At 48.1% G+C, this 18966-nt stretch overlaps 1 protein-coding gene across 1 annotated transcript in view; it reads left to right on the top strand.

Moving 5' to 3' along the window:
• Positions 1 to 7631: 7631 nt before the first annotated feature.
• larp1 (La ribonucleoprotein 1, translational regulator) overlaps positions 7632 to 18966 on the top strand; it is a 48775-nt gene continuing 37440 nt past the window's right edge. The window contains 1 exon segment of the mRNA XM_074672072.1: positions 7632 to 8114. Coding sequence (XP_074528173.1) covers positions 7736 to 8114 — 379 coding nt within the window. The 5' untranslated portion in view covers positions 7632 to 7735.

Below are 18966 nucleotides of genomic sequence, written 5' to 3'. Positions count from 1 at the left end.
AACTGGTTCCCAGTCAGGGCTGGACTCCTCAGGGCTGCCCTCTGCCACTGGTTCTGCTCATTACTGTCATGGACAGGATTCAGGTGCAGCCGGGGGAGGGGGTTAGTCTCATCGAACGCTGACCTCCAGCTCGCACTGAGGAGGTTCACAGCCGAGCGTGGAGCAGCCAGGGTGAAGATCAGCTCCTCTCAGACCTAAAAGATGGACCGCTCACTCAGAGAAGAGGTTAAGTACGTCATGGTCTTGTTCAGGAGTGAGGGGAAAATGGAGATTGACCATCAGATTGGCGGCGTCAGCAGTAACGAGGACGCTCTGCTGGTCCGCTGTGATGACGAGGGAGCTGAGCCAGAAGGCGTAGCTCTCAGTTTACTGATCAATCCATGCTCCATCCTCACCCACAGACCCCAGCTGTGGGTACTGTGGGTAGGGACCAAAGAACAAGATCGTGAATACAAGCTGCTGGACTGAGCTTCCTCTGCAGGGGGTCTGGGCTCAGCCATAGGGGCCGTTTGCACCACAACAGTTTTAGGGTGAAACGCAAAACTTTTGTTGCGTTTCAGCCTCGCAGGCCTCCAGAGTGGGATTTTTCTGAACCACTGCCGACACCATGCCCATGTAAACAGTAAGGCGGCGTTTTCAGTGGAAACGATGATGTCACATTACGCTTTGCTCGAGCGCACAAAACAGTCCAACAGTCTAACAGTCCAACAGTCCAACAGTCCAACAGTCCATCAGTCCAACTGTCCAACAGTCCAACAGTCCAACAGTCCATCAGTCCATCAGGCCAACAGTCCATCAGTCCAACAGTCCAACAGTCCAACAGTCCAACAGTCCATCAGTCCAACAGTCCATCAGTCCAACAGTCCAACAGTCCAACAGTCCAACAGTCCATCAGTCCAACAGTCCAACAGTCTAACAGTCCAACAGTCTAACAGTCCATCAGTCCAACAGTCCAACAGTCCATCAGTTCAACAGTCCAACAGTCCAACAGTCCATCAGTCCATCAGTCCATCAGTCCATCAGTCCAACAGTCCAACAGTCCAACAGTCCATCAGTCCAACAGTCCATCAGTCCAACAGTCCAACAGTTCAACAGTCCAACAGTCCAACAGACCAACAGTCCAACAGACCAACAGTCCATCAGTCCAACAGTCAATCAGTCCAACAGTCCAACAGTCCAACAGTCCATCAGTTCAACAGTCCAACAGTCCAACAGTCCAACAGTCCAACAGTCCATCAGTCCAACAGTCCAACAGTCCAACAGTCCATCAGTCCAACAGTCCATCAGTCCAACAGTCCAACAGACCAACAGTCCAACAGACCAACAGTCCATCAGTCCAACAGTCCATCAGTCCAACAGACCAACAGTCCATCAGTCCAACAGTCCATCAGTCCAACAGTCCAACAGCTCAACAGTCCATCATTCCAACAGTTCAACAGTCCAATAGTCCAACAGTCCAACAGTCCAATAGTCTAACAGTCCATCAGTCCAACAGTCCAACAGTCCAACAGTCCCGTCGTCCCGTTGTTAGGATGGTGGTGATCTCCCGTGTTGATCTTGTGCTGCTCAATCTGCTGAATCTGTGACTGTCTTTAACTAAATGAGCATCTGTTGCTCCTCTTCTGCTCTCAGCATTCACCAACACACCAGATGATCAACTCTACTTCAGAGGAGATCTACCAAAAGCATCTGGATAAGACGGTTATAGCTCCACCTACAGGCCCAGCATGCTTACTACAGCGTTTTCAGTCCCTCAGTGTGGTTTTCAGTGTTGTTTTAGATGAAACGTTGTCATGTAAACGGGGCCTTAGACCGAGGGTTCAGAGCTCAGACACCTCGCTGCAGCGGGTGAGGAGGCCTCCCAGCTGCCTCCCTCTCCCTGTGGAGGTGTTTCGGGCATGCCCAGTTTGGAGGAGACCTCAGAGTTGACCCTGGACACGATGGAGAGATTACATCTCTGGGCTGCTGTGGGACGGCTCGGTCCCCCCAGAAGAGCTGGTGGAAGTGGTCGGGGACAGAGGGACAGAGGGACAGAGGGACAGGGGGACAGGGGGACAGGGGGACAGAGGGACAGAGGGACAGAGGGACAGGGGGACAGAGGGACAGGGGGACAGAGGGACAGAGGGACAGGGGGACAGAGGGACAGAGGGACAGGGGGACAGGGGGACAGAGGGACAGAGGGACAGAGGGACAGGGGGACAGAGGGACAGAGGGACAGGGGGACAGGGGGACAGAGGGACAGAGGGACAGGGGGACAGAGGGACAGGGGGACAGAGGGACAGAGGGACAGAGGGACAGGGGGACAGGGGGACAGAGGGACAGAGGGACAGAGGGACAAGGGGACAGAGGGACAGAGGGACAGGGGGACAGAGGGACAGAGGGACAGAGGGACAGAGGGACAGGGGGACAGGGGGACAGAGGGACAGGGGGACAGAGGGACAGGGGGACAGAGGGACAGAGGGACAGGGGGACAGAGGGACAGAGGCTGTTTGCTGTTGATGCTGCGGCCCTCGCGACCCTGGCCTGGAGAAGTGGTGGATGAAGGATGGATGTCCAGAAAATTAGATGCTTTGGGACATCCCTGTCTAAACTTCACCCTGGGGTACCTCAGGGATCTGTGAGAGGTCTCCTTCCATCCTCGATAAACACAAATCTCTCTTTATCTGATTATGAGCCAGCAATCTGTCGTACATAGAAAGTTTAACCAGCCCTCTGAGGAAAGACTCCACAAGTTTACTTCATAGATGTAAACACCTCGTATGAGACACACAAATATTTCTGTTAACTTTTTAAAAAGTCATCACAAGTATTTTGGCTGAGCGGCGGTTTTAGTTTTTATTGTTTTTACCACATTAAGATTTTTATTTAAAGAATTACAGGACTCAGTGAACATTTCAAAGATGAGCTGCTTTAACAGAATAACACACCTGATGAGTGTGTGTTCAGACAGTGTTTGCTGACTGAAATCTGAAATATGACTGTTGTCAGTAGCCTGAGGGGTTACAGGAGCTGGAGGAAAGCGACCGGTCCAGTTTTGTCCTCCACAGTAAAGGTACAGGAACACCTGAGGGCTGTTACTGGGCCTGTGGGAGCTGGCACCACCCACCAGAGGGACACAGGTATGAGGAGGAGTTGTTGAAGGTGTGTGTGAGTGTGTGATGGACGTGAATTTAAACTCTTTGACCGTCATTCACAAACGTTTCCGTGCACTCGTTCAAACAGCTGTCAGACAGAGGAAGCTAAGCTAATGCTACACCGCGCTTTGATGCACCTGTTATCAACACCACAGAGCACTGCATGTTAGAGGCTTTTCTCACACACACACACACACACACACACACACACACACACACACACACACACACACACACACTGTGCAGACTCCAGCTGTGCAGCTCCTGTTAGTCAGCACTTTCTCACACACTCTCTCAAAGTCATGATTCGTCATGTTGATGCTCCTGTGTCAGACCTTCTTCCAAACCCAGGATATCCACTGTTTCTTTAAGGTGTTGAGCTTTAAGAAAAGGACTGCAGACGAGGTTTGAAACCTTGTTTTAACCCAGAGAAGAATACAAAATATTGATATCCAGAATCTTTTTCAGAGTGTCCTGACACAATATACACATGTGCTCTCCACCTTTGTAAGTCCAGCTAGCCTCGAACTTACGCGACGGTAAAAAAAAGTAGGAACAGGTTGATAAAGTCAGAGTTTTGACCTTAAACTTTAAGTTCTGACTTTGACCTGACAATTCAACAAAATTCTGGGGTTGAAGATGAATTCTGATTTATTTCTATCCTTTGTGTAGCTGCAGTGTCTGTAGTTGTAGCCTGCTGCTAACCTCCACTCTACGTTAGTTTGTTACCGTGACAGGGTTTGTTGAGGTGCTGCTGGTTAGACGAGGGGCTGATGATCCATCCAGCTAAGCCAAGGTTATGTGCATGTGAAGCGTAAACGTTGTTTAATTCATTAAAATGATTCTTGTTGTATTGACGAAACAAAAAAAATAGTTATCACAAAAAAACAACCTTTGTTATTTCAAGTTAATGAGATAATCGGTCGTTATCGCGAGAACAAAAGAACGTTTCCTGTCCTTTCTCATCTCTTATTGTAGCTTTCCTGACTGTAAAGACAGAATTTCAACTTGTGTGGATATCATCATCATCCTCATCATCATTATTTTTCATTTATTTTCCATCCCGCTCATCCTGTCGCAGGTGGGTGGAGCCTATCCCAGCGGTCTTAAGCTCCATTTCCAGCATTCGATTCAGTTCAGTTCATCTCTGCTCACATTTTACAGCGTTCCCACTGACTAATCCCTGGACAGATCCCCCAATAACCCAGACGAGCCGTCCCACTTTTTGGGACCCTTACGTATGGGTGCCTGACTAAACCGATCAGACCTCAGAAGGTGGAGCTACACCACTGCAGGCCGTTGATTGGTGGAAAGAATGGTCACTTCCTGTGTGACGGCTCACAGCCCTCTCTGAAACAAAGTTTGATTGTTTGTTGTAACAAAGAGACACATGCCGATCACTGAGAGGACGAAACGCTGGATGTCTTCATCGTTGCTCTCTGTTTACTCTGTTGTGTTTTTCTTCTTCGTTGGATTTATCAGCCGGGTACACTGTCACGATATTATGGCGTCACACTATTACGCTACTGATACAGCTGTCATCATCCAGGTTACACGCTGCCTTCCAGGGGCATGGTTGGCTGTGGAAACACAAACAGGATCAAGCCAAGCCAAGCCAAGCCAAGCCAAGCTGTACCAAACCGTACTGATCTGAACCAGACTGCCTGGTGGAAACGGGGCTTTAGGGTGAGAGGGGGGGTCCACCCTGGACTGGTCTCCAGTCAATCACAGGGCTGACACATAAACAGCCTTTCACACACACACACACACACACACACACACACACACACACACACACACACACACACTTTGGAGTGACCAATGGACCTGATGAGCATGTTTTTGGACTTTCATGTTTCCACAGGTATCAGAGGGTCTTTGTTCAGGCTGGTGAAAACACACACGCTGAGCCTCTTTTTCCCATGCTCCTCTGCTCCTCTGCTCCTCTGTCTCTCTGTCCCTGTGCTCCTCTGTCTCTCTGTCCCTGTGCTCCTCTGTCTCTCTCTGCTCCTCTGTCTCTCTGTCTCTCTGTCCCTGTGCTCCTCTGCTCCTCTCCCCCTCTGTCTCTCTGTCCCTCTGTCTCTCTGCTCCTCTGCCTCTCTCTGCTCCTCTGTCTCTCTGTCTCTCTGTCCCTGTGCTCCTCTGCTCCTCTCCCCCTCTGTCTCTCTGTCCCTCTGTCTCTCTGCTCCTCTGCCTCTCTCTGCTCCTCTGCTCATCTGTCTCTCTGTCTCTCTGTCCCTGTGCTCCTCTGCTCCTCTCCCCCTTTGTCTCTCTGTCTCTCTGTCCCTCTGTCTCTCTGTCTCTCTGTCAGCCATTCACACGTTAACACGTTAAATCCAGCTCTCATTACGTAATCACCCACTCACACTTTAAAGACTCTTTAATGATAAGCCACGCATGTGACGTCACCACAGCATGTCCACGGATAGTCTGCCCACGAACAGCCTCACAGACATGCTCCCCCATGAAAACACAGGCCTGAACCCTCACCGTGGACTGGGTGGGTGGGGGTGGGTAAACTACAGACCGGAAGAGGAGAAACTTTGGGAAACGGGTTCAGCGCGTGAAGGAGCACGTGCATGTTGTGTATGGACACGTGTGTGGTGTGTAGGAGCAGTGTGTGTTTACTGCCTTCACCTCTTTCCCTCAGGTTTCACTAAAATAAGGAAGGATAAAAACCCGAGGGGAGGAAACACGGACAGTAAACATGATCAGGGAGATCCACGCTGGGTGGGCGCTCACAGGCCTTGTGTTTTTAACCGTTATTAAGAGGGTAAGCATCGGTGGTTTACGGACACGACCGGGGGGAGAGATCGACGTCATCCAGGACTCCGTGGTGCGTTTAGGGTCATCGGGAAAATCTTCCTAAAATCGTTTATGCTACTTAAATAAGTCCAATAAACTATGACAAGGCAATATCTCAGCCTACATAAAATAAATACATAATCAATAAATACAATAAATAATAAATAATACATAAATAAAGCATTTTCTATTCTATTCTACATCACAGCCTTTCCTGAAACTGAGTCTACAGAGAGCGTTTGAATGTCTCTTTTATTTTTCTTCTCATGAGGACTTCTTAGAAGTCATCTCAGACATTCAACTGAACAGGAGCTGTTTTGTTTTGTTTCCATTAAACCTTTTTACAAATTTTCAGAAAGAAAATGTTTGTACGTTAAGAGAAACGATGTGCAGTTCTTCTTTTCACATGAAAACAACAAAGCCTTTGTATTTTACTCCTGACATTAAGTGAACTTTTTTTAAGTGAACCTGAGCTCTCACAGAGCTTCAAGCTTTAAACTGTTAGATGTCACTGTGGATATTTAGATAAAGTAGTTTTTTTTATTCTTTCACTGAATTTTCAATCAGGGGGTTACACTCCTTTCTGAACTTCCATCTCTGCATTAACATACTTTACCAAAGGAGTGGATTCAGACTGATTTAACTGAACTAATTTTAGCTGTGCCTTAGCTCTTTGATGCCATGACTCAGTGTTTTTGTCCACTGATAGAGTGATGGCTGGTGTGTGTTATCTGAGCCTTTGTGTGTCTGACTGATGATAAAAACTGAACTCTTCAGTACCAGAGGGGACAGCAGCAGCTTTAATCAAATCAAAAAACACATCTTAGGGGAGATAAAGTTAATCAACAAGTTTAGAAACTTTGCCTCTTGGACCAAAACTACGATACTGTGATGTGTAGAGGACCACAGACATTTCTGTTCAAGCGTAAACTTGGGTCTTTTTTGGATCCATTCATTTATTTGTTTGTTTATTATTTATTTGTTTATTCATTCATTCATTTGGTTTTGCTTCCAAGTTTAAGGTAAATGCTAGAAAAAAAGAAGCTACAATTTTGACAACAAGTAGATCTAGGTTATCTTCTCATATCTTTCTCAATTTATCATAATACCCCAAGAAGCATGTTGAGTTAATTTTTTTTTTTTTTTTTTTTTTGCAAGATATTGCAGTTTAAATTCATTAAAAATGTCAGACTAGATCTAAAGGAAATGGTATGTTACCCATTAATGTGGAGTAAAGCAGTTTTTAAAAATTATGATTCTAACATTAAATGATATTTTAATCTGGTCTGGTTTCTCTGTCCGGGTCTCTTTTAATCCTGGCTGTAGAGGTTTATTGAAGAGTCCCCTGCTCTTTGTTAACGAGGCTCAAACGCACTTGAATGCTTTTGACTAACTGGCACTTTATGACTTCCGAAAGTGGAAACCAAGAGGCTTGACTACGAGGAAGTACTTGAACGCACCATCTCATCCTGACCCTGAAGCGCGCTCCCGGCTTTACGTGGCTACTCCCCCTCAACGACTGCGTGCGCGTACCCCTGTATCGCGTGGTGGGGATCAACCATATTGCTGCTAGTGGTGGAGTTAAGGTTGTAATCCTGCGAGGCCTCGGACACGTTTCTCTATTTTATGTCTGTTTTAATCCGGCACGGACTGCTCTGCGTCTTGGACTGAAGCCCCTGTGGTCTGGGAGCGGCAGACTCCGCGGAAATACTCCTCATTTCCTTGATATTGGAGGCGAATTCAGGCCGGGAGGAGGACTGGTAATCCTGAGGGGGGAAGAAAGACGGCGGTGGGAAATGGCCACTCAGGTGGAGACTCTCCTGCCCGGCAACCCGCTCGCGAAAGCGGAGGAGCACGGTAAAGTGATCCGCGGTGAGCCGGAGGAGGAGGGCGGCCGGGGCGACGGGGCCAAGCGGCAGACGGGTGTCGCCGACCAGGGGAGCAGCAGCGGCAGCAGCAGTCCTGGGCAGGGAGGGACCCCTGGTGCGGAGGAGCAGACCTCCAAAGAAGCGACAGAGAAGGGCAGAGAAGGCTGTGACAGCGACGATAAGCAGAGCGAGGAGGGAGTGAAAGGCAGAAAGGAGTTTACTGACGCTCCCCCGCCCAAGGTGAACCCGTGGACCAGGAAAATGAACGCGGTGACCGTGGTCAGCGTGAATGGACAGGCACACCACGGTTGGTACCCCTCCCTACATGTTGATTTACAGGCTGTCAGTGTTGTGTTTGCTTTCTGTACGTCCAGGTGTGGTCACGGGAGACTGCTGAGCAGCTGTCACATGGTTCAGGTCGCATTATTGGACTGAACAGAGCCGAGTAGGTGCATAAACAAGCCCGTCGGTAGTCGCCCTCATGTTGCTCTCTGCAGGCTGGTTATATTTGGAGTGAAGCCCCCGCCTCGTCCTCCCCCTGAGGGCTATTCTTGGTGCACAGGGTGGCAGGGAGGACCCATGGTGGCTGGTTGCACAAGGATTTTTAGTGCCACACAGTAACATTTAAATCCCCTCACGCCTTTAACTGGTCTTACTTTCACTGTGCAGAGGCCATCTGAAACCCATGCTAAGCGATGCTAACTCTGCCACGCACCCAGCTCGGATGGAAATGAGTGTTTGTCTCTTTTTCTGCTTCATCATTGGGGATGGCTGGAGGTGTTTGCTCGGCACGTTGTGTCATGGTGCAATGGCTGTGTCATCATCCAGGATCCAGTCTGGTGTATTTTTCTCTCTAACGAGGAAAAGCTCCTCTGTTCCAGGTGTGTCATCGTGCATACCTGCAGCAGGAAGTTCATACCTTTACATTAGTTGCCTGTTGAAACGTATGTTGAGCTGCTTTAGCCCCATGCCCTGCCTCTGTGGTGTCATTAATCTCCTGCCACCGAGTGACTCACACACTCCCTATCTGTTGCCAGATAGTAAAGACAGTGGTTACTGCTGCCTTCATTAGAGGAGAGTTTGTTCACACAGCCACAGCCAAGCATTACCGGAGCATCCGCCCAGGTCTCACATTGCATCAATTAGAAGGAAAGCCATGAGCCCGGTGGGCTGTGTGGCTACTTAGCTGCTAACAATAGCACACACACACGGGCTCCTCTCAGGCCTAGCACGTCGCCCGAGCCTCTCCCTGCCGTTTGTTAGCTTAGCTTCCCCACCGCTAACTGTACATTTCAAGCCAAATATGCGAAACACGCAGAGTAAATGAATCCTGCTCGGATGTTCAGTCGACACGCCAACACTGATCAATGTTTAAACAGCTAAATGTTTAGTCTGTAAAATAGGAGCAGGTTTGTTATGAGACATCACGTGTTCACTCCACGTGTTCCCCGAGAGAAAGGCATGGGCACTGCTGGCTAGCTGCTAGCTAAATTAGCCAGCTAGCTCGCGTCCCCAGAGCCAACTCAAAGCCTGTATGCTGGTGTAAATGTTCCCATACGATGCAGTCTGGTTGTTTTGTGGTTGACTCTCCGGTTGTCATATCTCTGATTAATGACAGGGCTCCACCGGCTCCTGTGTGCTTGTACAAACAGCTAGCAGACATTAGCATGGAAGCTAAGGAGCAGTCACCATGGCTGTTAGATGATGTGACACCAAAAGTGAAAGTCATTTATCACAGGTTTATTTTCATGATGAGGACAGCTTCATATGTAGGGCTGTTAACCGTGTTAAAAGCTACTTTCTCAGCTCTAAAGTTGTAAGAAACGTTTCTACACATGTGAAAATCCCCCTCCTCCTCTCTGAGCTAAAGTAACGTGGTGTCCTGACTCAGAGCCATGTGAACTTTTGCCAGAACAGGCCACTTTCTGTGGACTTGTACTGTCGGGTCATCATGGTTTTGACCAGTTGCTGACCGACTATCTGTGTTGTTTTTTTTTGTTGGGGGCAGGGGACTAGTGTAGACTTTAGATTGAGGGTACAGTCTGTACCCTGACCCAGGAGCGTTATGGGTGGGTTTGATGGATGTACTCCAAAAGCTGTCACATCAGCAAGTTCACTGGGCCTGGAGCCAGAGGTTAAGATAACCAGGCAGCAGAGGCCCTTTACTCTGTGCCGCTCAAAGACTTGAAGCCTGAATTTTGTTTGTGCAGTTTGTGTTTATCAACTTTTAACTTCTTTGCAGACCCCTACCCGAAGCCATGTGTGTAAATGACTTTTCCCTCAAACTGTTCTCTTGAGATTTCAGGGGAGGATGGATTATAGAGGCACTAAGAAGTAAAACTTTGGTAGGTTAAAAGAAATAAAAATGTTCTACCTTCATTAGAGATTATCACTCATCTTCAAGTGAGAAAGTTAATGTTTGACTACTTTTCAGCTGTTTTTTAGAGATAGCTTCATCCTCTGTGAAGTTTTTCCTTCAATATTTTGTAAAGTGTGGTTTTTGTGCAGTAATTGTTCTCTTACCGATCAGTTAAAGTCTGTTCTTGAGAGTAACATTAGTTTTATAAGTCACGTGCACCTAATGTGTCCCTGAGTAATATACTGAGTCCAGATCGAGGTAAGAGCACCAGCTGAAAGGCAGAAAATTTACAATCATGGCTCGGGCGTGTGGTAGGATCACAGTGGAAGTAAGCTACTATGTAAGACCTAATTTGTTGATTGGATTTTCGACCGGTAGCACTTAACAAAGTTGCCTTAGGCCTGCAAATACTGACAGCAAGCAAAAAGCCCCTCACACCCATACTCTGTACATTTTCATTAATTACCCCCATGTTATCTCAGACATGTTGGGACATATATTTTCAAGACTTCACAGACACCACTCACACACACTCACAGTTGAGGATTTGGCCTATTTTAGCTGGCTCTGCAGTGTGATTTACTGTGGCTTAGCTGAAGGGACGGGCATTGAGTTACGTGTGTTTAACTCAGCAGAAATAAGCATGTTTCTGTGATACAAACATGACCATAGAAAATATAAACGGAGTAAACGGAGGTGAGCAGTAGAGTGAGTAAAGAAGAGAAACTCAACACTTGAACATGAAGAACATCATCAACCCGTTGTCTCGCTTATTGTTTTTTTCTTTCATTTTTAACAAACAAGTATCAGTGTTAACTGTTGGGTTTCATTACAGAACACGGGCAGAGTTTCAGACAGAGGTAAATATGTGATTCCAGTTTGAGAAGTCACAACTCAGTGAGATGAACATGAGAATTTCCTCAAACTATGACATCACTAGTTGGTGAATTGTCTCAAAAAGCCAATTTGTGGTTTAATAAGGGAAACTCTACTTTGTTGCATGGCAACAGTAAAGGAGGGTTCTAGAGTGCTTTGGTGTTTCTTAAAGAGACAGTAAATGTAACGGATTGTTTCAGAGGCTGAAATGATTTTTGCTGTCCCGCTCCGTTTGGCTCAGTTACTGCTCACATCCTGGGTCTGAAGCGGGCCCAAACCTGGCCAGAACCAGACTTTGGATCAGAACATGTGCTTTGGAGCAAGCGTGGAGCGGGGTGCAGTCTGGATTGAGCCCTGAGTGGTAATGGGCAGAGGCATGATGGGACGTTGAGCGGGGAGCGACGGGGACAGACACCTTTGGGAGCGAGGTGCGGACATTGCTGCTGCTTTTCTGCGTTCACAGCTCCGGCCGTACATCGTGTTAAGCTGCTGTAAAAGTTTCAGGAGCGATATGAACCCAGGGAGTTTAGCACGAGACCCTATACTTACTTTACCTCACATTAGAAACAGACGCATAAGAAACCGATCAGAGCAACGTGCATGACATCCCCATGTCACTGTCACCGTCTGTCTGTGTGTCTCAGAAAAGATGAAACTGAAATGTAATTTACCCCTCGTGGACTAATAAAGTAATACTGCAGTTCTTCCCCATCAACAAGCATTGACCTTGCTGCTGTTTGGATGAAAATACACTGTGTTGTTCAGATTCAGTGCCCCCATTTCCAAACTACGGACTTGATGTTGAAAGTTCTGTTCATATAGGTGCATCAAAACTCCATCAGCCAACCCGGTTTTAACCAGGGATGCACCGATCTGATCCTGGTATCTGGTATCAGCCCCTATACAGCCCCTTAAAGCTGGATCGGGTATCTGTGGGAAAGGACCGGTCCAAACTTGTCCCTAAGGCTGAACTATGATTTAGTCTATGGGGCATAAAATGTATAATTGAATTATCATTTCTGTAAAATCTGAAGCTTTATTTCAACCAAACTGCTGTTAAACATTTAAACACTTTTAGTTTAAATAAATATCAACCTCAGTAATTCCATATGAACCCATTTTATGTCTTTTGATCAACACATTACCAGTCTGACCCACAGCAGGACACACAGCTTGTTATAAAACAGGATCAGTATCAGTATGGGTCGATACCCAAAGCCCAGGTGTCTGTATCTGTGTCTGTGTCTGTATCTGTATCTGTATCTGTGTCTGTGTCTGTGTCTGTGTCTGTATCTGTATCTGTGTCTGTGTCTGTGTCTGTGTCTGTGTCTGTGTCTGTGTCTGTGTCTGTGTCTGTGCCTGTGCCTGTGTCTGTGCCTGTGTCTGTATCTGTATCTGTATCTGTATCTGTGTCTGTGTCTGTGCCTGTGTCTGTGTCTGTATCTGTGTCTGTATCTGTATCTGTGTCTGTGTCTGTGTCTGTGTCTGTGTCTGTGTCTGTGCCTGTGTCTGTGTCTGTGTCTGTATCTGTGTCTGTATCTGTATCTGTGTCTGTATCTGTGTCTGTGTCTGTGTCTGTGCCTGTGTCTGTGTCTGTATCTGTATCTGTGTCAGGACCAGAAAAGTTGGATCAGTGGATCTCTAGTTTGAACCCGGTGGCTGAGTCCTGGTGGTCTCGGTGGTCTGAGGGATGGTGGGCTGTTTCACTCTGTTAGATCTGATCCTGTCCTGCTCACTGATGGTTCAGGTCTCATCTATGTGGCTTCATGACTTAACGTCTGAGGAAAGGGGAGACGCTGTGGGTTTCAGAAACCGTGGTGACAGAGATAAAGCCACTAAAGTGTTTCGTTCAGGTCCAGTCTCTGCTCACCGAGCTAACCTGCCGGGGAACACGTCCTGGCAGGTGAAATCTGGTCTGGACTGTGGTCAGAAAGCTGGTCTGACATTTCATGGTTTGCATTTCAGCTGAATCACTTCTCTGTAGTGGCTCATGTGATTCTGTGCAGTGGGAAATATGTGTGTTTGAGCATCTGGAGTATGTTTGTTGTTGATGTTTGAGTCAAACCACTTTCACTCTCCTCTCTGGTCTGAGTGTCAGAGTCAACAAAAGCCTGAGTTTGACTATTTAATGATGTAAAGGTCCTCTCCACACGTCATGTCTCAGCTCAGTGAGTGTGTTTCATGCCCCTGAGGTAGTTTATGGTGAATTAGCAGTAGATACTGGTCTAACTGCAGCCCACCTTCCTCCCCAACAAAGGTACCAGTGTCCTTTAGTCAGCACAGCCCGTCTCCTCATAAGTCAGAGATGAAATCACTGAATCTGCGCTCACTCTCGCAGCAGTTACGGTGGTTGCTCAGACAGTCCAGTGATTAAAAAACGTCCTCTCACTGCCAGCGGAGGGCTGCCACTTTGGCTCAGGACGTTAGACGAGAAGGCTGCTCTCAACATCCAGAGAAATGAAGACTGAGCTGACATGACACCAGGAGCCAACTTTACCTGTGCAGAGTGTTTTCACATGGATCCTGCAGAGGCATCGCTGCAGTAACATCCTCCTTGGTTTCAGCTCCGGCTGAATAAACCGGATAACGAGCTCTTCAGTTTCATGTTGAGGTTTGGCAAAACAAAGTCTGAATCATCTTGTTTTGCAAAGTGATTCTGTTTGAGTCATCCTAAGTGGAGCGTCCCTCTTCATTAACACCCTAACGAGGTGTAGATTTCAGTTAACGAGTGTCATGAGGTGGTTTGATGTGAGTCTGTTTCACAGTGAGCCACCGTAAACATCAGCCTTTAACCCTAACCTGAAGGAGGTGACTTTCTGCTGAAGGCGTCCTTTAACAGTGGCTTCAGATCACCATGAAACGTTTATACAGTGAGGATAATTTGGCAGTGTTTGAAAAACTGGGCCACTGCTCACACCCTGGAGGCACGGCGTGTTCGCCATCCGTCCGTCATGGAGTCTGTGTCACTGTGCTGCTGTTCAGCACACACGTGTCCGGTTTGTTGTCTGAAGCTGCTGTGCAGCGCCGTCCTGAAGCCGCTGTGAAGCGCCGTCCCGAAGCCGCCGTGCAGCGCTGTCCTGAAGCTGCCGTGCAGCTCCGTCCTGAAGCTGCCGTGCAGCGCCGTCCTGAAGCCGCCGTGCTGCACCGTCCTGAAGCCGCTGTGCAGCACCGTCCTGAAGCCGCCGTGCAGCACCGTCCTGAAGCCGCTGTGCAGCACCGTCCTGAAGCCGCCGTGCTGCGCCGTCCTGAAGCTGCCGTGCAGCGCCGTCCTGAAGCTGCCGTGCAGCACCGTCCTGAAGCCGCCGTGCAGCACCGTCCTGAAGCCGCCGTGCAGCGCCGTCCTGAAGCTGCCGTGCAGCACCGTCCTGAAGCCGCTGTGCAGCTGTGACTCGTCTGACTCCTACAGGTCAGACGATCAGGAAGGACAGGGGAGGCGGCCTCATGAATAAATGGAGAGGTTGGTCGGGCTGGGTGCGTTAGCATTCCTTTAGCATGTATGGTAACCTTCATTAACACTTGCTAAGGCTTTGGGTGGAGGGGGAGGGGCCCACGCCTGGAGGGGGGGCGACTTGGAGCTGGTTTACTGATCAAACTCATCACATTAAGGCCCCGTTTACATGAGACTCCCGCAACGATTCTTCCTTTGCGTTTTCAAAAGCCACCCGCGTTCACATGAGGACGGCGTGAAAACGATCCGCGTTCATACGACTCCAGGAGGAGAAGTCTCCTCTTCTGTTCTTTCTTTTTCTGACGTTTTGTTGTGTGAGACGGTCGGCAATCCAACCATAACGCTCATTACCGCCACCTACTGGCTCAACTGGAAATGTGGCTGAGCGCGGAGCCTTCACCTGAAACTGCGAGTGCGCATGCGGTGACGTCAGCGTTTCACCCTGAGACGCTCCGCTCTGTGTTTACACGAAGCTGGATGGAGGAGCGGATTCAGATCTTTTCACTCTGGGGAGCGTTTTCAAAAGTTTGCATTTTCACTGAAAACGCAACGTGGTCTCGTCTGAACGGAAGGCCAAAACGCAACGAAATGTTTGCGGAATCGACCGTTTTCGGGGTCGTGTGAACGGGGCCTAAGAGCGACCGTCTTCAGAGTTCACCATGTTGGAGTCTTCCCACCGAGATTCTCTTCAGACGGGAGCAGGGGGCAGACGCCTCACTCACTGTCCTCTTTGTTACTGCTGTGAGGAAGCAGACCCTCCTCCGTCAGCAGACCCTCCTCCGTCAGTACACCCTCCTCCGTCAGCAGACCCTCCTCCGTCAGTACACCCTCCTCCGTCAGCAGACCCTCCTCCGTCAGCAGACCCTCCTCCGTCAGCAGACGCCTCAGGAGCTGTTTGTAGTCTGGTTGTATGACGCGTCAGGACCCAGCAAAGGTCACAGACCTGGAGGCAGCGCTGCATGTGACGCTGGTGAAATGAAAACTGTTACAGGACCGACTCTTTCTGCGCTCCCTCCCAGCTGGTCCCAGTTCTGGGTGAGAGGTTTGCTGGTTCAGAAATCAGTGAGGACTCTCCAGCTGGTTGGCTGACAGAGATGTTAGGGGGGTTATTAAAGCCATTTTGTTTGGTTGTGGACCGGTTAAAAGGTCAGTCATTCAGGTCAGCCTTTCTCCTCCACCTCCGTCAGCACCTCCGAGGTAAACGCTGAATCAAACCAGTTCATGTGCTACAGTCCTCTGTGATGGTATCAAGCTGTATTCCTTATCTTTCAGACCATTTGTCTGATTAAAAAGGTGTAATTAAAAATCGTGTGTGTTGTGGTCCTGAGCAGAGGAATGATGGGCTGGGCGGTCAATGGAAAAATAATCCAGGTGGATATTTAGACATGAAGTGTGGTGTTGGTTAGAAAAGGAGTTTGATGAAGGAGTAATCTGAGATATGACCCGAGCAGATCATGTCTGAATGAAATGACTAACCAACGTCCTCAGGTTGGCTGAAGCACTGAGCTCAGGTCTGCAGACCCTGCAGGCTGTCAGCTGTTATTGGACCACCTGCAGAGCTCAGTACTGTGGAATTGTGGGAGATTGACCAGTTTCATTCGGTTTTTATATCTTTCTTTAAAAACTTTGTCATAATACTGATGGCCTAATATTTGAAGATCCAAGCTCTAAAGTTTTTTCTGTTTCTGGAGGATGTGAGGAGAACCGTGGTCAGTCAGCCAGCCTGCTGTCTGACTGTTGCTGTCTGACTGTTGCTGTCTGACTGTTGCTGTCTGACTGTTGCTGTCTGACTGTTGACAAACTGGTAACGGTGAATGTTCCTCAGAGCTTCAGTCGTCAGTGACCCGCTCAGAGAGCTGAAACAAAAACACACGTTAGAGTTTACTCTGTCCAACGCTTTACAGTAGGGATGTCCCGATGTTACATTTTCACTTCCGATACAATACAGATACTGCAGCATTGAGTATTGGCCGATACCAATATTAATCTGATACAATATCAGCATTAAACATACTTTTATTACTTATTCTGTAGTTTGTCTGTCATGTTAGAAAAGGCTTGATGAAGTGATATTATTCAAACAAAGAACAGTAATCAGCAACAGTAGGTGTGAGGAAAAACTGACCCATTTATTATTAACCAACGGGAAACAGAAATTTTAACATTAAACATAAAAAATACTAGTAATTGAATAAAATAAAGAATAAATTAGAAAACCCAGAAAATAACCTAAATAGATAAAAAAAAACAGCAGGAGCGGAGTCTGGAATAGACTGATTATATCAGAGATTTTAGATGCATTCTGACACGATACCGATATTTGTTTTTTTGCTGATATCAGACCGATATCAGATATTAATATCGGACTGGGACACCTCTACTTTACAGCAAACTGTAAACTGATGAAATAACAACTGAGCTGCTCAGCACAATGTGCTAACTGGAGCTCCCTCTGCCCATCACACACACACACACTCTCACACACACAGACACAGACACACAGACACATACACACACACACACACACTCTCTCTCTCTCTCTCTCTCTCTCTCTCTCCTGTCAGCTGTCTCCGATGAGCCCTTGTCTCGGGTCGAGCGGTTTTATCGGTTTTATCGGCCTCAGGTTTGGGTCTGGTGGGGCTGATAGCGGCTCGTCCTCTGCTGGGCGTGGGCTGGAGACCCTGTTGTGTCTGGTTTGTGTTGGATCATAGTGATGACCCGGTTCCTGCAGAGAGGGACCAGACCTCAGTGTCTATTCTTACATCTTCGGCTCTGATCCGACCTCCTCCTCCTCCTCCTCCTCCTCCTCCTCCTCCTCCTCCCATTTGACTGGGGCTGGTGTTTGACGACCTGTGGCTGGAAGGAGCAGGAGATGAGTCAGGAGCTGAAGAGGAAACAGAAACACTCATCACAGTTGGCTCCCTGCAGCTCTGATCTTCTCTCTGGACCTGTGCCGTACAAACCTCCAGTCGTCCTGAACGTTTAGTTTTGAGGACGAGGCTGAGACGACCCCACAGCTCCTCTGAGGCCTTCATGCTCGCTGAGGTCGACCGGAGCTGCAGAGAGAGTTTTCTGTCAGCTCCTCTGTACTCTGATATTTAATCTGGAGCGTTGTTTTCTCTGGGGGCTTTTATTGTGAAGGAGACTCTGAATGTAACGTGTTTCTGTCTTAGCAACAGGTGTCAGCAGCTCTTTCCTCAGGGACAGGACGTAGAGCTTTTCCAGTTTTCTCACAGTTTTTTAGCTCGTGGAGCAAAGTAAGGGACAGGAACTGGTTTCTGGAGAGGTGCTGGACCCCCTGAAACCCGGTTCATACTCAGAGTGAATGAGCGTGAGAGAGTTACTCAATACCAGCTGTAACACGCTGATTTCAGTTTGAGATAAAAATGTTGGTTCTCCTTTGCTCTCCGGCCGTCCAGGCTGAAAGTGAGCGTTGACTTCCTGTAGATCAGTCATCTGAATTTAAGATCTGCTCCACCTGACCCTGACCCTGACCCTGACCCTGACCCTGACCCTCATTTTTCACATTAACACAAAGAAATTACAGCTTTAAGTCCTGGTTCAGACCCGGTGTCAGTCGTTCTCCATAAACCACACGCTCATTTGGATCCAGATCCAGAGTTCACCACCAAGACCACGACCTGCTGACCTCTGTGACGCCAAGCTCACTTTGTTCTTATATGACCTGAAGAGTGTGTGTGTGTGTGTGTGTGTGTGTGTGTGTGTGTGTGTGTGTGTGTGTCCGTCCCTGCCGCTGCAGCAGGGAGACGCCTCCAGCCTCTGCTGTCTGAGCTTCTTACTCTGCATGAGGTGATGTCACCACACTGATCATGTGACGCCAGGGTGTGTGTGTGTGTGTGTGTGTGTGTGTGTGTGTGTGTGTGTGTGTGTGTGTGTGTGTGTGTGTGTGTGTGTGTGTGTGTGTGTGTGTGTGAGGCAGGCGGGCAGACGCTCTGACTGTTTCCTCCTTATTTGGCTCTTGCAGACAGGCTTCCCTCCTCAGACGTCACGCCGCTCTGCGTGCAGGCCGGTCTGACTGTGGGCCGTGTGGACGCTCCTGATTTAGTGTCACTCCGGTTCAGACGTCAGTCTGAGTTCAGCTCTGAGAACTGGCTCTCTGGTGATGAATAGTTTTAAATTTGAACAAATCTCCTCTTATTTTTTATTATTACCCAGAGAAGCTGAAAATGATGAAATAAAAATAGTCTTTGAGTACTGCAGTATTCGTCAGTGGGTATTTAGAGTATTTGATTTAACACTGTGGGTTTGTGCTTCTCTGAGTCGTCAGAGCTCAGAGATAAATGCTGAACATTAAACTGAAGAAAACCTGTTTATTTCTCTTGGATTGAGTTTCTACACAAAATTCATTATTTCAGAGCAAATATCTCCTGTTTAGACTCATGTAACAAACTAAAGATGTGGTGTTTTGGGGTTTTGGGGTTTTGGGGTTTTGGTGTTTTGGTGGTTTGGGGGTTT

The sequence above is a fragment of the Halichoeres trimaculatus genome, unplaced genomic scaffold (assembly GCF_033239565.1).
Source record: "Halichoeres trimaculatus isolate MK-OKI-2021-1 unplaced genomic scaffold, fHalTri1.1 fHalTri1_scaffold_6, whole genome shotgun sequence".
NCBI lineage: Eukaryota > Metazoa > Chordata > Actinopteri > Labriformes > Labridae > Halichoeres > Halichoeres trimaculatus.
The sequence above is the reverse complement of the archived record's forward strand: the minus strand, read 5'-3'. Positions and strand labels throughout refer to the sequence as shown.